This window comes from Bolinopsis microptera, chromosome 1 (genome assembly GCF_026151205.1).
Source record: "Bolinopsis microptera isolate Bmic1 chromosome 1, MBARI_Bmic_1.0, whole genome shotgun sequence".
NCBI lineage: Eukaryota > Metazoa > Ctenophora > Tentaculata > Lobata > Bolinopsidae > Bolinopsis > Bolinopsis microptera.
The window spans coordinates 10,796,628-10,817,394 of NC_087072.1; the positions used below are offsets into that span (position 1 = coordinate 10,796,628).

At 40.2% G+C, this 20,767-nt stretch overlaps 2 protein-coding genes across 2 annotated transcripts in view; one reads left to right on the forward strand and one right to left on the reverse strand.

Annotated features, from left to right (window-relative positions):
• The window catches only part of LOC134814309 (early endosome antigen 1-like), a 71,622-nt gene that overhangs the window by 22,980 nt on the left and 27,875 nt on the right, over positions 1-20,767 (forward strand). The window contains exon 5 of the mRNA XM_063822438.1: positions 20,371-20,497. Coding sequence (XP_063678508.1) covers positions 20,371-20,497 — 127 coding nt within the window. The remainder of the gene's footprint in view (positions 1-20,370; positions 20,498-20,767) is intronic.
• On the reverse strand, positions 2,615-5,435 carry LOC134813819 (hemicentin-1-like). Its single transcript, XM_063821701.1, has one exon. The coding sequence runs from the start codon at positions 5,167-5,169 to the stop codon at positions 3,178-3,180; it is 1,992 nt and encodes a 663-aa protein (XP_063677771.1). The 5' UTR covers positions 5,170-5,435; the 3' UTR covers positions 2,615-3,177.

Genomic DNA, 20,767 nt, shown 5'->3' on the forward strand with positions numbered 1-20,767 from the left:
ATGATTTTGAAGACACGACAATTTGAATTTTTGAAGTTAAAAGTAAGCTGCTTTCAGTTCTAGTGGTATTCTACGTTGAAAATCTTTGCTTGGGCCTTGGAAACGTGTGAAGTTTGTGTGAAAATGTGTTACCTTACTCGGGATTATTACGACGGGTTTATTAACGACCGGTTAAAATATGGTTCGGGAAAAATATGGCGAAATTGCTCAAAACCCACCACATTTTCCCGGTCGCCATTTTACCGGTGTCCAACCTTTCAATTTTAGATTCAAAAATTTTGTCTCAGATGTAAATTTCCTTATTAGAGATAAGCAAGTTTAGAAATTTTTGCATTGCTAAAACTTGTGAAACAAGTCGAATTATCAATAATTGTTGAAAGTAGACAGAAATAATGACTCGTGGTTAATCAAACTAGACGGAAAATAATTTTCTTCGAAAGAATGCATCGTTCACATTGTTTAGAATTATGAATAAATGACTGATGAAACTGATTCATGTTATTGACAGTTTTAATTAATTCAAGTTTTAATTTAACTGTTACTTTTACTTTGAGTCCTATTTCATTATGTAGAGATAGTCAATACCTAAGAAATTAAAAATTGGCCTATTTAAATCAACTTTGACAATAAGGATATATGACAAGAATTGGGCAAAAAGGTGAATTTTTTGTAATTTTAGCCAAATGAAGTCGAAAAACCTACAACAAGTGTCCCAATAGTCTTCTTTAGTGAATATAAGACAACGATTAAAATATGAGCACCCATACCCCTTGGGAACCCTAAAAGCTGAGTCGGCGGGTTTATTAACGACCGGTGAAAATGTGGTTCGGGAAAAATATGGCGAAATTACCCTAAACCCGCCACTTTATCCCGGTCATAATAATCCCGAGTAAGGTATCTGATCTATGTTTTACAATTAATCTAAAAATATTTAAAAACTACCAAAACGTTATCATAAAATCGACTCCCTTACACAATTTGACCTCGCAGAAACATAAAAAAGAAGAAACGAATCACTAGGTAAAACAAAGGACCGCGGGGTGTAAGCTTGTGCGTTATCCGAAACAGGAAAATAATCCTCGACTAGGAACAACAATTTAGGCTCTCTACTAATGATATCACAGGACATTACACAACATTTTGCTATCAGGGTGGTGTGATACTGTGATCACTCCCCAAATAGTGATGTAATGGGGGTTTGTTTTATGTTTGTGTTAGAAGGTGCGAGATCAAGTGCCGGCCCACTAACGGTGTTAAGTACTGCTACAAATAGTTGGTGTGGTAACTTGTGCTGACTGGATACTTTGTGCTTACCTTTTTAAGGTGGTCTTCTTTTGTGATCACGGTTATAATGCATTTTTGGTGACAAGGCTAGATGATTAGCTTTGAGTAGAGGAATGTGGATTGTGGAAACCCGGAAAATAAAAGTATAACTTTCTTAAAAGTGAATATCAGTTAATCAAGTCGTAGAGTTGCCTCTGATATAACAATTATTGTACTCAAGCTTACAATTTACATGGATTTGTAATGTTCCTCCGATGGAGGAATGGTCCTCATTCCTCAAATTCTACGTTGTTTTATCGAGCGTTTCGAAATAATATTTTATCTCATTTCAATGAGGACTTAAGGAGCACAATTTTAAACCAAATCTCAAAAATCAAAACTGTAAACGCTGAACAGGAAATAACATAAAACCGGCGGTATTGTATGATATCGACATATTTGGCAGTGAAAAGGCCGTTGCAACGAAGAACACCGATATTAAACACAGTTAATTAGCTCACCATTTTATCACAACTAATTAGTGCACCCCCAGGTAATTATTATAACCAGGTCCTAAACTTGATCCTATCAACTAACTAGGTGGCTGGTGACACACACCTCAAACTGTTCACTACTGGCTCATGTGTAGTTATGTGATCATGTTTCCAATTGGCGCTTGTTGGTTTGTTTAATTAGCTTTAACGAGGCGTATTTGTTGTTATGCTTGGATATTTCAAGGCTCGAGGCTAGTAAACGGGGCCTCTGTTCTACCATGTTCCGTGAAAGTAAACCTAGACTGTAGACATCAAATCGGACGGTACGTGCTTATCAAAGGCAAAACTTACACAGGCACACAGCCTGCCGGCTGCCAAGCATAATTTACCAACCCCACTTTACTCCTTAGTCTCCCGACAACCAGGGCGTATGTATTGCTAAAAACTTGGTCTTGGGGATTATATTCCAGTGAGGGAGGAACTGGTCCAAAAGTAGCGGAGCAAAATTTGAGCTTACTAGTAGAAAACATAACTGTTGAGTGTTGACACGACCAATCTTTTTGTTGTCAGTTGAGGGCCCTGTAAATACAGGTAGTGCAACCTGATATGTATCAGTTGAAGACATGTTCAATGTATTCATTCTCTACATAAGTTCCACCAGCTGATTTGTAAGGATAGAGGGCTTAGCAACATTGGTAGCATACTACAGCATACATTGGTATGTACTCGGTAGGTAGTTTATAGGCAATTTATTTTATACGTTTACAGTAGAATGGTTATTTTCATTTTTATCTGGGAATTTACAAGGTGCTGTATAGTTTGGGATTGCAAATCACTTTGAAACGAATAAGGGACTCTTTTCAACTTGGTTAAGAAATTGAAAATTCGCAATGATCAAATATATTGGTAAATTATATACAAATTCAATACAAAAAATAAATATGGCCTCTGGTTTGAACTGAGTTCACCTTCCGTCGGACATCTAACAAGGTTATTGCTGTAAACTTTTCATGTAGTTGGTATGAGCAGTAAATTGGAGTATGATTTTTGAGCAGTCAATTTTACAGCAATTACCCGAAAACAGTATTATTATTTCAAATAACTAAACACCACCAACAATGACAACATATGTGGTGAACAAAATCTTCCTAGTTAACAATAATCTCCATGGCTTGTTTATCTTGAGATAAAATAAGTAGTTTTGTAATGATAATTATTTTTAACTTGAAGAATCTGACATAAAATAAGAAACTTAAAACTTGAATGATATATCTGATTCAGTCGGAACATTTTTATCTGAGTCCCCAAGTGCTTGGTGTCCAAGTTAAGTATCCTCGTGCAATTACAAAATTTAATCAAGATAAAAAACCAATATTAAAAACAGCACGCGCGCGCAGTATATTCACAGCACAGATATACTTCACGTCAATAGATAAGATAAGATAAGAAATAGTGTAAGAGTTTGATACGTTAACCTAACTCCACCGCCGGTGGTAGCCTCGCCTTGTTTGTCTTTAACAGCGTTTATCTCAGGACATGTGCTGCCCTCGGCGAGGACCCACTTTCCACTGGGGGCACACTCCAATGTAATATACTCACTTCCACACTTCACACTTGCAGTATCGTACACTGAGATCTTACTGGTCAGCCTACGCTTGGTGTACTTATCAAATTTGATCTCCAGTTCTTGTTGGGTCTCCAAGTCTACGCACGAAGCGTTGTAATGCTTGCACACAAATGGTAGCTGCAGGTTAAAATCCCCACCAATCCAGTGTCCTGATTTGGCGGCGTCCATGAAGGCGTAATCTCGTTCAGCCTCCGAGTTATCTGGCTCGTTTTTCCACCAAAAACTGAACTTGTCAGACACCTCGCCAGACAGCCACCTCCAAACTCCCTCTGTTGTCTCGTCCGTCAGGCCTATCCAGGCTCTAGTCTCGTTCGTTGTGTCCTTGTTTGCCATCAAAATGTCAAACACAAGATCATTCTCCTTGTAGTTCAGAATGGTGGCAAGATGGGCGTCAGTTCGCCACTCCTGACACGTTCTGTCCGCCTCAGCGGCGTTCTTAGCATCGCTAAAGTACTGGTAATCCTTCACTGTGTTCGGATCGTAGGAATCTGTCGCAAATGCACTGTCGTTATCGTAACCTTCGTCCTCTACCCCTTGACTGGTGTACACAAACACATCCGTAGTGGCTTGTTTGAAAGTTCTGGAATTATAAGCCAGACACTGGTACACACCATGGTCATCGTTAGTAGGGAAATCAAACACCAGCTTCTGGACGCTGATTCCGTTCTCCGAGGAGCTGAATATCCTGATCCTTTCTCCCTTGTCTGCGATACCTTGTGTGTTCTGGTACCAGCCCATGTAGGTCTCTGGGTTCTGGGATGTGTTCACTTCGCATGTCAGGGTAAAGCTGGTGTAGCGGTTGGGTAACACTTTCACGGGGTCTGAGATACTCTCAAAGTTAACTGCGTAGGAGCTGGGCTCTTTTGACATGGCTATTATCTTGGTGACGTGGTCGAAGGAGTTGGTAGCGACACATTGGTAGTCCCCAAAGTCACTGTCCTGCAGGTTGTATATCCTCAACCTTCTGCCTCCTTGGTCGACACACTTTGACTCGGTACACCCTGATATCTCAGGCTGCTCCTCCCCTATGGCTGCCACTTTGTACCACTTAATGTCAGGAGCAGGGAACCCGTACCCTGCACAGTACATCACTCCCTCTTCTCCCTTCTTTTTCTTTTCACCGAAGTTGGCAGTTTCTTTGACTTTAGGAGCTCCGCTGACGGTGTTTTGTGATCCCGTGATGATGACAGTCCTCTCCGCCAGGGTCACTGTTTTGTCAAGTTCTGAGGAGGCTCCCTTACAGGTGTACTTGCCAGCGTGATCAGCCTGGACGTTCTGGATGTACAGAGAACCGAAGTCTGGAGATTTCTCGTTCCTGTTCATGAAATAGTCGGCGTTCTCGAATTCAACCACTTTGTCTCCAAAGTACCACTTTATCTCCGGAGTTGGATCAGCGTAGATCTCCGCACATTTAATCTCAAATAAGGGGTTACTTAGTGTAACTCTATCATCAGTAACGATGGTATCCTTAGTTGTAAAGTGTTTCACTCTGATCTCTCCTACTCCACTGATCATAAGAAAGTCAGAGGAAGCGACCGCTTTGCACTGATAGAAGCCTGCCTCCTCCGGGGTGATCTCCTTGAAAACCAGCTCGCTAGTTCCTGTCATGTAGAGGTTCTTCTCGGCCGTGCCGTCTCCTTGAGGCAGCTCATCCAGCTTGTACCAGATGTACTGGATAGTGTACTTGTTGGAGACTAGGCAGCTGATCGTTACTGAGTCCCCGGCTATCACCGTCAGATCCTCCGGTTCCTTGGTGAACTTGAACTGGGCGGAGGGCTCATCCATGTACTTTTTTGTGGCCTGCCGACACTCTTTCGACAGAGGATCCACACAGACATCGCTGGTGTCCTCCAGTTTGATTTTATCTGCAGGGCACACACAGCGACCAATGGTCCTGGTCGGACAGAGTTCCTTGTCAGGGTAAAAGTGAGCCGTGCAGGTAGCGATGCAGATACTGGCCTTATCCTGCCATATCAAGTCACCTGTACAGGACTCGCCACTGACGTAATGGACAGAGATTAGGAGAACTGTGATCACTTCCAACGCTTTCATTTCCTGTGTGGGATAGAGGTTAATCAAACAAAAACTTCATTTTCGGGCATATACATAGTATAGAGTTAATCTAATAAATTTTAGGCGACACATGTAATGGATGTGAGAATTTCTATTTTTAGTCCAACTCTAATCTGGATATTAGAAATCGCTAAAGCAAGGAAGAAAAAAGATGGTTCACTCCAAAAGATCAGCTCCCTGGCATGCATCTTATAAACTTTAAAGGCTGTTGACAACATTTTAGACCGATTAGCGCGGGAAATATAAATACGGGAAAATTGGACAAGCCAACAGGATAACCGACCACTTGAGAACACATGAACTATATCATTCTTAAGAGTAACTCCTGGTAGGACACACATTCATCGGCACATTATCAAATCAGCGTGTTAAAACCCCTGCTAACTAATTACAGTATCGGCTACTTCAGGTAAAACCTAGGCAGCAGCCTGGACTTGCTACTTCATTGGTAATGCGATATGTCGGGCAGTGGATTAAATTTAGTCAACAACCTACAATCTCGTTAACCAAACGGCCTTGTTACTTCCACCTCCTTGAAGTGTTGGGGGTAGTGAGCAGCGAGCACGCATCAACGTGTTACAACTAGAAAGGCTGTAAAAGTAATCTCATGTACCCACCACAGTACTGCAGAAAGCACTGTGTGGTGGGAGCGCTGATCTAGTTATAACAATATATAAGCTATAAGATTGCCATTAGAACAGTGAATTCGAGCATTTCTGTGCGGAATTTGAGAGCTGCTCCTGGTCGCTGGCACCTTCAAGGCAGCTAACTGTAGACCTTGGAGATTGTTGTAGACTATGTAATTAAGCAAACTGCGAGACTGTTGGCATGAAATGGGATAATACATTTAGTGCTGACTATATAAACCAGATAAACTATATAGTATATAACATAGAGGCCCTTATTAGTAAATGAGGTAAGTACTCAATAAGAGTAAAGTACTCAATTCCAAGTTATTGTTTAGGCAAAAGGAACCAGATGTTTGACGCCAAAAAGAGGGGATTAGATCCAATATTGAACTGTGTGATGAGTTAAGCAAAGCAACTAGCTATTTCAATCTTCAAGTAGTCTTGAATTTCAGTAGTACAGCTGATCGAAGTCGCCATTGTGGCGTTTGTGCGAAAACACTAAACAATGTTCAGTAAACACTAAGCATAACAATTAATTCCCGGAATAGTTTTGCTAAATACACCTTATAAACAAACAAATGATCAGCCAATGTACCATTTATAGACCTGCCAGCAAATCCAATAAGCCATTAGACTATTTTAGGATGTTTAGTAACAACTCGCTTAATGGCTTGCCTACCGCGAATAGTACAGTGCAAGAAAAAGCTCATTTCTGTGTTACAAGTTTTAACAAAAGATCACAAGATCTCTTTACACACTAATGCGAATTTTGATGAGCCTTTGTCGTTCAAAACAACCGTCAGAATTACTGAAACTATTAAGAGCAGATAGTAAACAATACGAGACATCGCGTCAGCATTATAGAAGGGAGACGATCAAGAAGGGAAATATGACGTTACAAGAAGGGAAATATGACGTTACAAGAAGGGAAATATGACGTTACAAGAAGGGAAATATGACGTTACAAGAAATGGGCGTGCTCAGGGAGTGACCCTTGCAATCGTCCAGCACAGGAACCTGAACCCTGAGCTGACTTGATTTGCTTAGACGAGCACAGGTCCCTTCACAGGGTACCTCTACACAGAGCCTGGTAATCCGCCCCTGATCCTGCATTCTATAGATTCCTAAGAACTCGCTACTTCAACTTCCTTCAGGACCCACAAATATGTTCCAAATATGATCTTGAGTAACACTAAGTAAGGTACACTATGCAAAAGTTACACTGCATAATCAAACTACAGGCTACAGCTTCTGAACTTCGTGACAGGACATGAGAACACGGCACGTTGTAAAGTGCGAGGTTACGCGCTGTAATTTGCATCTCAATGCGGCCACATTATTATACTGCCAAGTAGAGGGAGGGAGGATCTCGGCCCAATTAGACACAAGAATGAAAGAAAAGCATTGCATCAGATACAACCGGACAATGTTACAGACCACGCTTTTGGATGAGTCATATTGTTGACGCCAGCGCCCAGCTGGATAATCAGCAACCTTCAACGTTCTTCGGAGCTTTTTTATTGAATTAATTAGTTTTCTTAGATGGTAAGGACTTCAACAAGCAAAGAAAAGACACCGCGATTTTCTCAAAAGCTCAAAGCCAACATCAAGTATAAAGACTGAGTCTAACGGCCGATAGTGCACTGCAAATAAATAGATAGATGGTAAATAGAGGAAATAACAAACAAGCTAAACAAACGGCCTATACACACTGAATAAGAGTGATTATAAGCGGCAGTATATTTGCTGAGTACCGTTGTGGCGGGCTTAGTTAAACAGGGCTATTAGGAGAGACGTGGCCCCCCGCAACGAGCTACCGATAGAGTGTATAAAGCCGGAGTCAAAGAGCTGTGTAACTGTGGGAATTGGACACTGTGGACTCTCAGCGATCGGAAGTTTTACTGATCCAAGGCTAGAAGCCCCCTTGGGGTTTTAGGTCTAACTTGGTGTAACAGCAAGGTCAAAGATGCATGGCTTTGCAATGGCTCATGTCTAAAAGGTTGATGGGTAATTACCTCCAGTATAACCCCTCTAACAATAGTATCATCACTCTTGATACCCACATTATACAATAGCCCCCCGAATTAGAATCATGTGACTACCCCCGCAAAGAAGAAGAAAAAAGAGTCGATCTCTCCGAGAACATGGGTAATCTATCATGAGGGTTAATATAACACGGGGGAGCGAGGGAAGCGTTAGCTCTCTTATATCAGCTAACACGAGACACCCGTTTAGAAGCTCTCTCTCCCTCCCTGGTTCTCGTAGTGACAGCTGAGGTGTATGGAGAGAGGGAGATCATGACTACCGAGAACCGAATCATTTAGAGTAGTGCTACCTAAAGGAGTATAATGAACCTGATTTTGACAACTCTCAGTAGTTGAGTATTGTGCTTGTTCAGTACCAGGGAATAAATTGAAATTTAAAGATCCATGTCTTAGGTTGATCTTCTACTGCTGGACTAGGAACAAGGAATCGAGCCTTCAAAAATAACTTTTCAGACTAGATAATCCTTCAGAGACATGGTTACTACCAAACTGGTAACTATTAAACTGGTAACTACCAAACTGGTAACTATCAAATTGGCAACTACAAAATTAGGAAATCGGGGTTTTACTGTATCAAACTGGAAACTATCACACTGGTAGGCACCTATGAAACTGAGCGAATGTAACAAAAGTGAGGCAGCAGCTATAGATCTACAAGAGTCAAGACAACAACTAGATAAACTAGCGGAGGTCTCAATACAGGAGAGCTATGTCATTGGTCGTGTACAGTACAGGAGCAAACCATTGTTTGGGAGCTTTATTATATTAAACTCAATGAGGGTACTATTCTCACATCTAGTGTGTGTGTGTGTGTGTTGGCTCACACTCAAGGTTCAACATTCGCGCTCTCAACGTACAACACTAACAGTGTGTCTAACACTAGTGTGTGTAGAGCGTATAATCGATTTGATGATAATTGGTAGAAGGGTCTTTTGTCGCATCTGTCCTCCCCTTAATTTTGGACCTAAGAGAGCCTTTATATCCATGAATCAGTTCAGCAAGGTAAGATGGATTAGTCGGGTAATTACTAATTATTTGAATAATTATGAGTTTTATTCGCCATGAGGGAGACGTTATGTTCAACTGTTGCAAGCATTAAGATCATTGCCAGAACCAATTGGAAGTGTGGTAAAAACTCCATATTATGGTGTGGTTAAGGTACATTTCAGGCTGTTCATTCGGCATCAATTCAACAGCGAAATATGAGAGAAATTTGCTATAAAACGAACGACTGCAGCTCTTTGACGTGCGAATATATCATCGCTATGTAATCGAAACTATTTTGCCAGTGACATGCATACAATCAACCATTTATACTTATTACCTTTCGTTACTGAATTCATGCGAAATTCGTGAGAGATTTTTAATCTGAGTCAAGCAAACATTTATTACAAATATGATCAGCAAAGCGTTACATTTGGCAAGGAAGTCCTAGGGCAATACTCCACAAAATTCCTCTTTGAGGACAAGAAATCAAGTAGTAACCTACGTCAAAGAATCCTATTACAATCCTCAATTTGTCCAGAGAAATATGTATAGATTCTAGCAGCTGACAGACAGTAAATACACAAAACATCGAGTTTAAACCACACCCGGCCAACCGTTACAGGATACGTTAACAACCGCAACCTACAAAATACATCTACAAATGATACGAATTAACAACCGCATGGTACCCCATGAGAGGAGCTATTTAGGGGGCTCTTGCCACAAAGATATAGTACATCTCGGGGGAATGTAGAGTCCTGGGGGCTTTGTCAATGCAAATAAGGTAAAGTAACCCCACTTTTAAGATTACGAGCCATGACAAAGATTCCGGTTTTCAATATATTTTAATTGTTCGATCAAAATGATATGCAATTTTGCCTTACAACGACTAATGGGTTTTGACCGGCTTACAGACGAAGAGGTTATATCGATGAAATATCCAAATTTTATGCCATTAAAAGGTAACAGCAGCATTAAACAGCAAGAGTTACATATAAGATCACCAAATCAGTGATCTCACCGCTGGGATGTGATACACTGGCAACGGGAGTGGATGACATATTGCATTTGAAACAATGTTCAGGCAGGAAATGTGAAGCTCTCCCTTAGCCGTCTCAATGCATTGTACTGACAGTTTTGGGCAAAATTTTAAGCCGTTCACAGTTAAACAAATAAAGTTTGAAAATTGTTAATTTTACAACGAGACGGTAAATCTAGAAACTGATTTCGTCGCTGTCATCTGGAATGAGATTCAGGTCTTTAACTGTCCCACGACATCTTCGAACACTTAACAATAACGGAAAAGTCACGTGAATCTGCCAAGTTAATGTCCGCATGATGTCACTGCGACACGGGACAAGTTCCATTTTCAAGAGATGTGTGTAGCATTAGAACATTAGCTCTCCATTAAGGAGATACAGTCCCCGCGGAGCAGGCCTCTGTACATTCCATTGTTTCATAATACCTAGTAACAATTGATGTTGCAATGCTAACTGGGGGCAGCAAGGGCGGCAACAGGCTGTATTTGTCATAATACCACTAACAAGACAATGGGTATGTAAACTAGTGCAATTTGTACGAGCAGTGCAATTTGTATGAGATTTCAAAACATAGCCCTGACAGAGAGAAGGCGGTGTAGTGTCAGTGTCACAGTGTCTACTCCACTGCCACACAGCACCAACGAACAAACATAAAGCAGATATGCAGGTATTATAATACTGGGACTCAATAACCAGGTACCGGGTAAGACGACCGTCCTTAGCCAGTAAGGACCCCTCGAGCAGAGTGAAATAATACACTCGTTAGCCACAAAGTACCTATAATACTCTAAACAAACATCACCGTGAGGTTACCCTATCACTGGTGACTGGAAGATGATAAATTTACCTGGACCTTATGAAAACAGCTGTAACGGAAGAGCTCTCAAGACTGTTTAAACTTCACGGTACATGTTGGAAATGTAGTGACAAGTGCTGTCTGGAAAACACTAAAATAAACATCGTGTACTGAACTAGACATATACGTAATAGTGCATCTGACAATCAAGATGTTGTGGAGATGATATTGGTCGGGATAAAATTAAGTTTTGTGATGACTGATGATGCAACGAAATGAAATCATTTCCATACAGCAGGAGTGAAGTGGTCGGATCTGGGAATATCACGTGAAGCCTCTGGTCGCTGAACCATGTAATTCTCTAATCAAGAAAACTAGTTACACGGTTTAAAACAAAACCGCAATGAAAGCTGAGACTCTACAATATCTACACAAAACACACACTACCGTGAAGAGAGAGTGTACACCTGGGGAGAGGGGAGAGAGCAGATCAAAAAGGGGCCGGGCTCGAACAATGAGCTTCCTGAATCAGCTCGATAAAACAATGTGAACAGTTATAAGGGGGTATATTAGACCATCTCTCTCAGGTATACCTTGCTAACTAAGTGTATCAACTAGTGACACAACACCCCCTCCGGCTGAAACCCCCTATCTAGAGCATATACGTAATGACTATTACATAATCCAGTTCGTTCGTTCTATGAGATACATCTTATTATTCATCAACCACCATTACCATGAGGCGTGAGTGGCCAATTCAATACATGGTAAATGACTAGTAGAAAAATATTGCACTTAACTGAACTCTGCAAAATAGTTAAGAATTTAATGAAAAGTTGGCCGTTCTTAAAAGCGCAAACTGTTGGGAGTTTTAATCAGCTATTGTCTACAACAAGCACGACGATTCGTTAAAGACAAAAAGACTAACATATCTCTATTTCACTGTTATTGAAATGGTTAGATTGGTATTTAGTACGCAAGATTTATCGGACGAAGCTGTTTATTCTAATCTGGAAGGTCGAGACTTAGAGACGTTTCCCTTTGATGAGCAATGAATAAGTACAGTGCAAGAAGAGATGTCATCTTATAAACAGCCATAAGACAGACTAAAACGTCATGTTACATGTAAGTGTTACTTCTAATAAGAAAAACAACATCTCCTCCTGGATGTTGCACCACTACCCCCACCAAGGTAGTGTTACTCGGTACATATTTAAATACAATCTACATAGCAAATACTTGACGGCTTCCTTCACATGTTATTCATGCGGGGGCTCCTGTGGATTGCGAAGAGTCTTCGCAATCCACAGTCTTCGGAAGACTAATGTGTTGACATAACACAAGATATTCGAATGATGCAGAAAACTGTAAACTTGCCAACTGGTAAAGACTTCGGTAAAAACCTGAGTATTTTTTACGATTCTGCTAAAAATTTGAAAACTTCTGAAGGCTTTGGTAAAAACTTAAAAACTTCTAAGCTAGACTCGATCAAGCTCTAAGCTAGACTCGATCAAGCTCTAAGCTAGACTCAATCAAGCTCTCTAGACAGCAAATAGTAAAACAAACCATCGTATCAAATTGCGTAAACTTACAGAGAAGAATGAACTGTGTGAAGCTATTACGCCATTATATTTTTACAGGTAAGTGTTTTAAGCGCCACCTCAATTGCGATAATCACTGCTATTATGTGCTAAGTAGCTATTTAGCAGTCCACACCCTTGAAAATATAAACTCTGCTGTTCAGTAGATCGCTGCAGTAGATTGAAGCTGTCGCAAATAGACATTGTGATCCTCCGCCCTTGTGCTTGGCAGTGTATTTGAGTAGTTGGTGAACACAACTTTAAACTCTAACAGAGATTACAGTAAAATTGAAGAGCCGTACATGATGACTAAACATCGTCTTACTAATAGCGTAATGGCTGTGTGTTTATGAAAACGATGGAAATTTGTTTGGTTCATACCTGGGGGACGCCGCTAGTCACGTAGTCGTAATTACCTCTTCTTCTCTTCTTTCTCTTTGTTTCTTTGGATTGCGTTATTAAGATTGTGATCTCGCCGCGTCAGACGTCCTCTAATAATTTCAAAATATAGTAGTGTTCACAGAAAGTGATTTGCTCCAAAGTGATTTGCTCCAAAATTGGTTCCAAAATTACTTTTATTTCAAACTTACCGACTCCATCGTCTTCTCCCATCTTCTTCTCCCATCTAGTGAACTTACCGACTCCATCGTCTTCTCCCATCGTCTTCTCCCATCTAGTGTTTCAGCAGTTACAAGTCTAAATATTCATATCTTTGGCAATGATCTTACCTTTGGTAATGGTCGAGTTCATTCTCCATACGATCACCTGAATCAATGGCAAAAACTCATCCGACTTAAGTTCTTAGTTTAAAACTTAAAGTTAAAAAACGATACCGTAGAATGGTAGCAAGATGTAAACACAGTGCTCGTTCACGGCTACAATTTACGATCAACACTAGAACCTGGCAACAAAAGCAACAATTTTAAGTATAAAACTACAGAGATTGTCCAGAAGGGGCAAACAGGTGGTAACACATGTAGATAATACATTACATTATCTATTAGGAGACAGTCTGTTACGATCCTGATTACGGCTAATCAGGGGGTTGACATGCTGGTAGCTTGTAAAACATGCTATCTTTCAAGGAGTGGTTAGTAGATCTAACATTGTATCGATTAAGGTGGCAAGTAAAACTAACATTGTGTCAATTAGGGTTCAGATCTGTGGTGGCATGTATCAATGCTAATCAAGATTAATACTAATAACACGTAAATAGTAAATACTTAATACCTGTTAATGGGAAAACATATAGATACACACGAGTGTCAGCTTGGAACTGGCTGAATTCCAGACAGACAAGTTTCACAAATAAAGGGCTGAGCCTTGGAGTCGGATCCAAGACGTCCTCAACACAATATTTAAACCACAGGAATGCAGCGGATCGTTAAGTTCGGTAAATATGTAAAATAGCTGTAGACACAAGATACAAACGCTAATGGACACCACACGAGGGCTCTACCATAATACAAAGTATACAATCCTGTGATACTGATATAACGTTTTAAGGAGATCTGGTTCCATTAGGCTAATGTGTACTAATGTGTAGCTGTATCTGTACTTCTCATTGTAGCTACAGAGCTGTCGAATACTATCTACAGCTGGTGTAATCGGACAGGTTGCGTTACTAAAATGTAAATGTGCGTGTTTTTACTTATTATATTTTAACATATGTCGCTATGACGTGTACAAATTGGTATTTGGTAAGCTGAACTTTTTTAAATTCAGGGAAATCGAGGACTGGAAAGACTAGGAGTAGACTTTACATGAAAACAGCCCTTTTTGCGTCGTCGCACAAGCTAACATTTCTAGGTGCAAGTCACCAGTGGTTGATCAAGCAAGGAGAAACACATTTCGTCTGGATCCAACAAACTTGAAAGTTCAGACTAGAACCCAGCAATATGTTGCTTGATTCATTCACAGTGAAATGAAGGAAAACATGTTCATATGCGATGCAGCAGATGATGTGGTCGCAGTGGAAGTTAAAGTGAAATTAAACGCTCCCAACAAGGTGGCTGTTAGTAGACCTCCCGCAAAGATCATCCATCAGAAAGTGAAATATCAGAAAATGAGCAGTATTTGTGATTACTAACTCACTACTGCTCTACTGACTTACACAGATCTACATATCAGATGGTATCATGAGCAGTGTATTCGTGATACTGATACACTAGCTCTCATACACTTACAACAGCCGAAATATCAGGGATAGTACTACACTACCAAAACTGAGGTTAGAGACACGGGAGATATTTCTGCCATAAAGGGAATTATTTTAGGATCGACTCCTCAGTACCCGTCGGTTTAGGAGACCCTCTTACCTGGTGGCACTTAAGTCGCGTTTGAGGTAATACTAATATCTATAATAATACGATTAGCGTGACATTCTCTCTTGGTTGTGCTGTAATCCTTTAATGGATTCAGGGAACGAAGTGCTCGGATCAAGACAACCTTTCAAAATGTTTATACCATTTAGGGTTAATAGATATTGAACTCACTAAACTGCTGATTTGAGTTTAACCCCATCTTTATAACACGAATTTATAGGTGAAACTGTCGCGAAAACTTACACGTAAAAGTAGGTATTAATAAATTTGTCAGTAAGATGAGTGATTTTATGCTGTAGTTCATTTCAAGCTGAGGGAAATCCAATAAAAATTAGGTAGATGTTTACCCGTCCTTTGTACAAAACAATCGCGTAAAATCAAAAATGGCCAACATACAATCACAAAGCTACCACGATCCTTACAATATCGGCTATAACACAGAATAGTGGTGAACAATATTCAAAGCTTGTACACATTACGCAATGCCACACGATTAAGAATCTCGTGGCTGTACCCCCGGCCCACTAAGTGGGTATCCACCACACCGTCATGTACCAGTCAAGTCTCTAGCTATCAGATTTGTGGAAGTTGTAATTACAAGTGGCGTTATGTAGATTATGTAGCCAGTATCGGCTGATCACGATATTCATTATTACCAATAACCATCCTGGTGGAGCCTAGTTTAAGGTTCTCTACTGCATGGTATCTACTTTAACATATTATAGGGGTTGGTATGTTGCGGGCGCCAGGGAGGCGACATGTTGGGTGGTGGTGACTGGTTAATATGACATGACTTGATAGATATCTCAGGTAGTGAAGGGTTAGAGGGGTCACTATCTATCACGCTGTTTTACTGTCAATACTCAAAATCAGTGACTAAGATCCATTCTAGACTGGCTATCTAGGTAGCACCTAGTATTACTAGAACGAAAAAGGCTTACCATTGTAATCGTTACCATGGTAATACCCTGACTTTTTATCACGTGACATACAGTCACATGATTTTGATTTGATTTGATTTGAAACTTTTACAAAATAGCAAATATACAAATGTACAGCAAATCGAACAAACATATAAAATGGGCCGAAATGTATAAATGCTATAAAGCGTGGGTCAGTGAAACAAGTACAGAGGACAACTTTTAAAACACGAGGTTTATGGCCGCCCAAAGTCTCAATAACGTCACCTCCACCTAGTAATAAAATTATGAAATATGAAGTGTGAAACAAATTATGAAATATGAAGTGTGAAACAAATTATGAAATATGAAGTGTGAAACAATCAAGAAATAGCTCGTATATAAATTATAAAATTGTCTCTCAAATACAGATAACGTCCGAAAACTATTAAGATACACAATACTCATTCAAATACTGATCAGTGTCCGAGAGACATGAGTTGCTTCATGGTGGTTTCTTATCACGGCTACAGACTTTCCCGTACCGGATATAGTGGTCGAGATGAGTCTAGTGGAGTGTACAAAGCGATACGTAGGAAGTCATTATTACATCGCTGGTTTCTTGCACGTGGGGTGGCAGTACTAGTAGCAGGTTAGTTATCGTATGTGTTACTAGTCTAGAAAGAAAACAATACCATGCTAAACGCCCGATCATCTCAACCGTGCCTTCTCATGATGGTCATTTAGCTATGAACGAAGTTTCGACAGAAATGTGTGTTGATATCGGAGTTCAGATTTACGACGATCTGAATCTCAAAATTACTACGTTTTAAGGAGGGCTACCATTTACATCAGCCATGGCAGAACTGGTGACATGGGGTCGTTCACATATTACGTAATCATTTTTTGGAACATTTTAACCCCCCCCCCCCCCCCTCCGTAATCAGTTTTACACATACCGATGCCCTTCAATGGTTGGAATTCGTGGATATTGAACATTCCCCAGTACAGAAGAAAGGCTTCAGATCGTTTACCTACGACTTTAACACTCGTCATAGAGGCCTTGAGGTCCGCTATGTCATCATGTAGAGAAGATTGGTCTGAAGACTTCTGCCAATGGCTCACACAACTGGTGGAATTAAGCCTCAGATCCTCTGTTGGGGTGGTCGATCAAAATTGGTTCATACAGCTCATTGGTATCCCTACGGGTGGATCACCATGTGTCCAAATCGCAAACATAGCAGTCTACTCCCTAATGAACAAATGTGTTTATAGTAACCCAGAGCTCATGAAGAAGATCGTATCAACCAGGCGTTACATTGACGACGGAGCAGGTTTGTTTGAGGGAACTACAGATGAGTTCAACATTTGGATTGCAGATGTCAACAAAGCACTCCTCCCCGGCCCCATGGCCTAATCATTGATGAGTACCAAATAGAAGATCCTGGTAAATACGTATCTTTCCTTGACATAATGTTCACTTTCGAAACGGATTTGTTCATATAAAGAAAACGGACTCTCGTTCATACTTACACTTTAAAAGCTCTCGCCCAAACCATATCTATTCCGGTATCGTGTACTCTCAATGCCTTAGACTCAGAAGGATCATCAACTGCCAAGAACGCTTCAAAGAACACCTCGCCAACCTCAAAAAAGCCTTCCTTGCTGCGTGTTACCCTAGGAAAATGGTTGAGAACATTAGTAATAAGGTTCTCAATTCAACAAGATCACTGTTACGCAAAGTTCAGACTCCTGAATCCTGATGACCAGACATCTTTACACCTTCTAATCAGGGTCATATCTACTTATGGTAGTGATGATGATCTGGTGTCTGTGACTAAGAAGTATGAAGAACACCTCTCAAGAACAAGGAGTTTCAGTGAAAGTGACACTGTTGAAACATCCCAAGAGACCTCCTCAACAGCTTCCACGCCTAGGAAGAAAATATTCAGTTACACCAAGAAGACAGGGCCAAGCCTAAAATTTCGCCTCGTCAAATTGAAAGAACTTGCTTTAGGAGCTAAACATGGTCCAACCAGCAAATGCCATATGCCAAGATGCAAATGCTGCGAACTTGTCAAAGGCAGCCATGAATTCAAAGTGAACGGCAAGAAGGTTAAAGCTTCCCCTGGAAACTGCCTGAGTTACAACATCATTTATCTATTCCAATGTAGTTTCTGTGGAAAGGCTTACGTCGGTCGCACTACTCGCTCTCTACGGGTTAGGACTGGAGAACATAGGGTCAAATATTATAAACTTTAAATGGTGATAAGGTAGATGAAACAAGTGATGAATATAGTTTGGGCTTACATTTGTTGGATCATGGTTTTAGACAAAGGGAGGATTTTAACAACATTTTCAATGTGGCAATTATTGATAATTCTAGTCCTAAAACTTTAGAAGTTCGTGAACATAAATATATTCAACAACTCAAGACTTTAAAACCTTTGGGAATAAACACTATAAAAGTATAAATCCTTTTGGCCTTCCCTTACTCCTAACATCTTAATATTAATTATATAACCGTTTTAAGAGTGTTCATATTTTTAAAGGAATTTTGGGTTTACTAACTTTTTACAATTTTTAGGCTTATGTCACTGAAGATGACGCATTGCAACATGTTTGACGATAGCCTGTAAATTGATAGTTTGATCTCAGTATTTACAACAAATCATCTAGCTTGATTGATTCAAAGGGAGAATTAAATTCCTCTGTTACACATAGCTATTGTATCAAAATTACACTAGCGTAATCATTCGGAAATCCCCCCCCCCCCTCAGCTGATTACGTAATATGTGAACGACCCCCAAGAGGAGAGCTTTTAACTTTAAGAAGCTTAAAACTACAGCTCAGAAGGATGACAGAGACTGAAAAAGTTCATGTTATCAAGAACAATAATATTGTTAGCTCTGAATTGGCCAGTGTGCCCGCCCTGGCTAACAATATGAACTGCTTGTTTCACATATCACATCCTGCAATTTGTTGTACTTTATTAATTGTATTTACTATTTTGGGACCATATAATTGCGGGCGCGGTTTATTGTGCATTACCGTGTTTGAGAATCCGTCAAATATATCATTTGGAGGCAATTTCTCGACAATTTCTCGCCAACCTGTTAACCCGTACTATAACCAGACTAGAATGGGTCTTAGACTTAGTATTAGTAAGAATCTTTAATCTGATTAAAGTGAAAATTCAAAAAAAATGTTTGTGATGGAATTGCAATTTCGTGTGGTCAGCGTCGAATAACCGAAATTAAATTTGCAAAAATAATACAAACTGAGTCCTTTCAATATAAAAACCTTAATTAGTAACAGACAACGAATGCTATATTTAGAGTACAAGTTTGAAGCTGCTAAATGTGGTGATTTCTATTGTAAAATAAAATGGTATCGGATGAACACTGTCAGATCTAAATCGATCAGCTCGCACTGCAGGGCTCGCACTACTAAAGGGACCGCGGAAATGAAAAGTGGGCATTTATTAAAGAATCGAAAATCTGCAGCAACTAGCCCGATCTATTAAATTTCTGACATCCCGGCAACTTAATTAACCGGGCACAAAAGAATGCAGGTCTGAATTTACGATTTCCCGGCAAGATCTAGGAAATACACTTTTCTTTGGAGTGCTCGATGGATTTATTGGCTGAATCGGTCCGGATTACTGTCTTCCACAATGGTAACTTTAATAAATCGGTCAACTTCACGAAAGAAATTGGTTACAAATTACATATTATGTACTAGGAATTTAGATCTAAAAATATTCAATGCACAATTAGCATGAAGCAAACCAAATTCCAACTCTGACTAGGCACAGCCTTCCGCGAGAGGCACAAGTTATCGTAAACTGTCGTTCAAATAAGCTGGCTGTTGTCTACATCTACCTGTGTAAGTGCCCATCACTCAAAACAAAAGAGCTCTAAACTTGGAGTTAAACCACAAACAATGTACCAGTAGCTGATTATAGAAGAGGACAGATTGCGTGCGGGAAGTTGGAGTTGCAGAGAGTAAGAGAGGGAGGATCCAATGTTACTCCTTACACAGCATGTGTTATAGTTGCAGACTACACTCTACAGTTACATCATCCTGGTTAATACAACTATCTGATTATATTAATGAGAATGGCTGATGACTAATATTTGTAGAGGCACCTCGGGTATCAACTCCCTCATTGCCCCTCATTCGAATATGCGGTGATAAATTGATATATCCTACTGTTAACTAGTCTGTACTATAACAGCCTAAGTTACTAACATTGTTATAGGGGCTTGGTCGGTTGCGGGTATATCGTCCAAGTACAAAATTAGACTGCACACATGGTTAGAATCTTAGATTGTAGCATAACAAGATCGCCATATCATTGGATAATGGATATTATCCTACATAAATCTCTAAGTTTAGTAAACATTTAGGCTTACATAACCCCGCCCCGACAAACACAAAACATCTGATTTTGTCTAGTTAAGTAAGCACAAGTATTAAAGCAAAACTCAGCGAACAATTCGCTTATCATGGTACCCCGTTTAAAAGGTTTACATAACCAATAACTGCGCTGCCACCACAAGTTCCTGACTCGGTCTGGTTGAGAAGCTCACATTAAACCACCCTTCCAGGCACTGCAACCTTCCCCTCTGTGGAAAGTGTTTGGTGAACAGTATGTGCAGTAGTTGTAACAAGGTTCAGGACTCGTACAACGCCCTCTGGAGGGAGATAGACGTCTCGCTGGTCCTGTCTTCTAAGGTTAGTGCTATACCGTTCTTTTAGCGTTCTTTTAGCGCTCTTACACGCCATTGAATCTTGGCTGCCAGCCATTCATTTTAGGAGAGATCTTTGAGGCTAATTGTTTTAGAGTTTTACGAGATGCAATTAAAAACGTAACATAGCATGTTGAGTGCTTTGTTGGTATGTGGTGGATTCCTTGAAACTATGTGAACAATAGTTTGATTCATGGAAATGATGGTCGGACTACTCACTAGCTTCAGACATATCGGTTGATAAATTATCATCGAA

Bases quoted from the DNA above. Each gene is read 5' to 3' on its own strand.
- LOC134813819 (XM_063821701.1), bottom strand. From the start codon at position 5,169: ATGGATGAGCCCTCCGCCCAGTTCAAGTTCACCAAGGAACCGGAGGAT.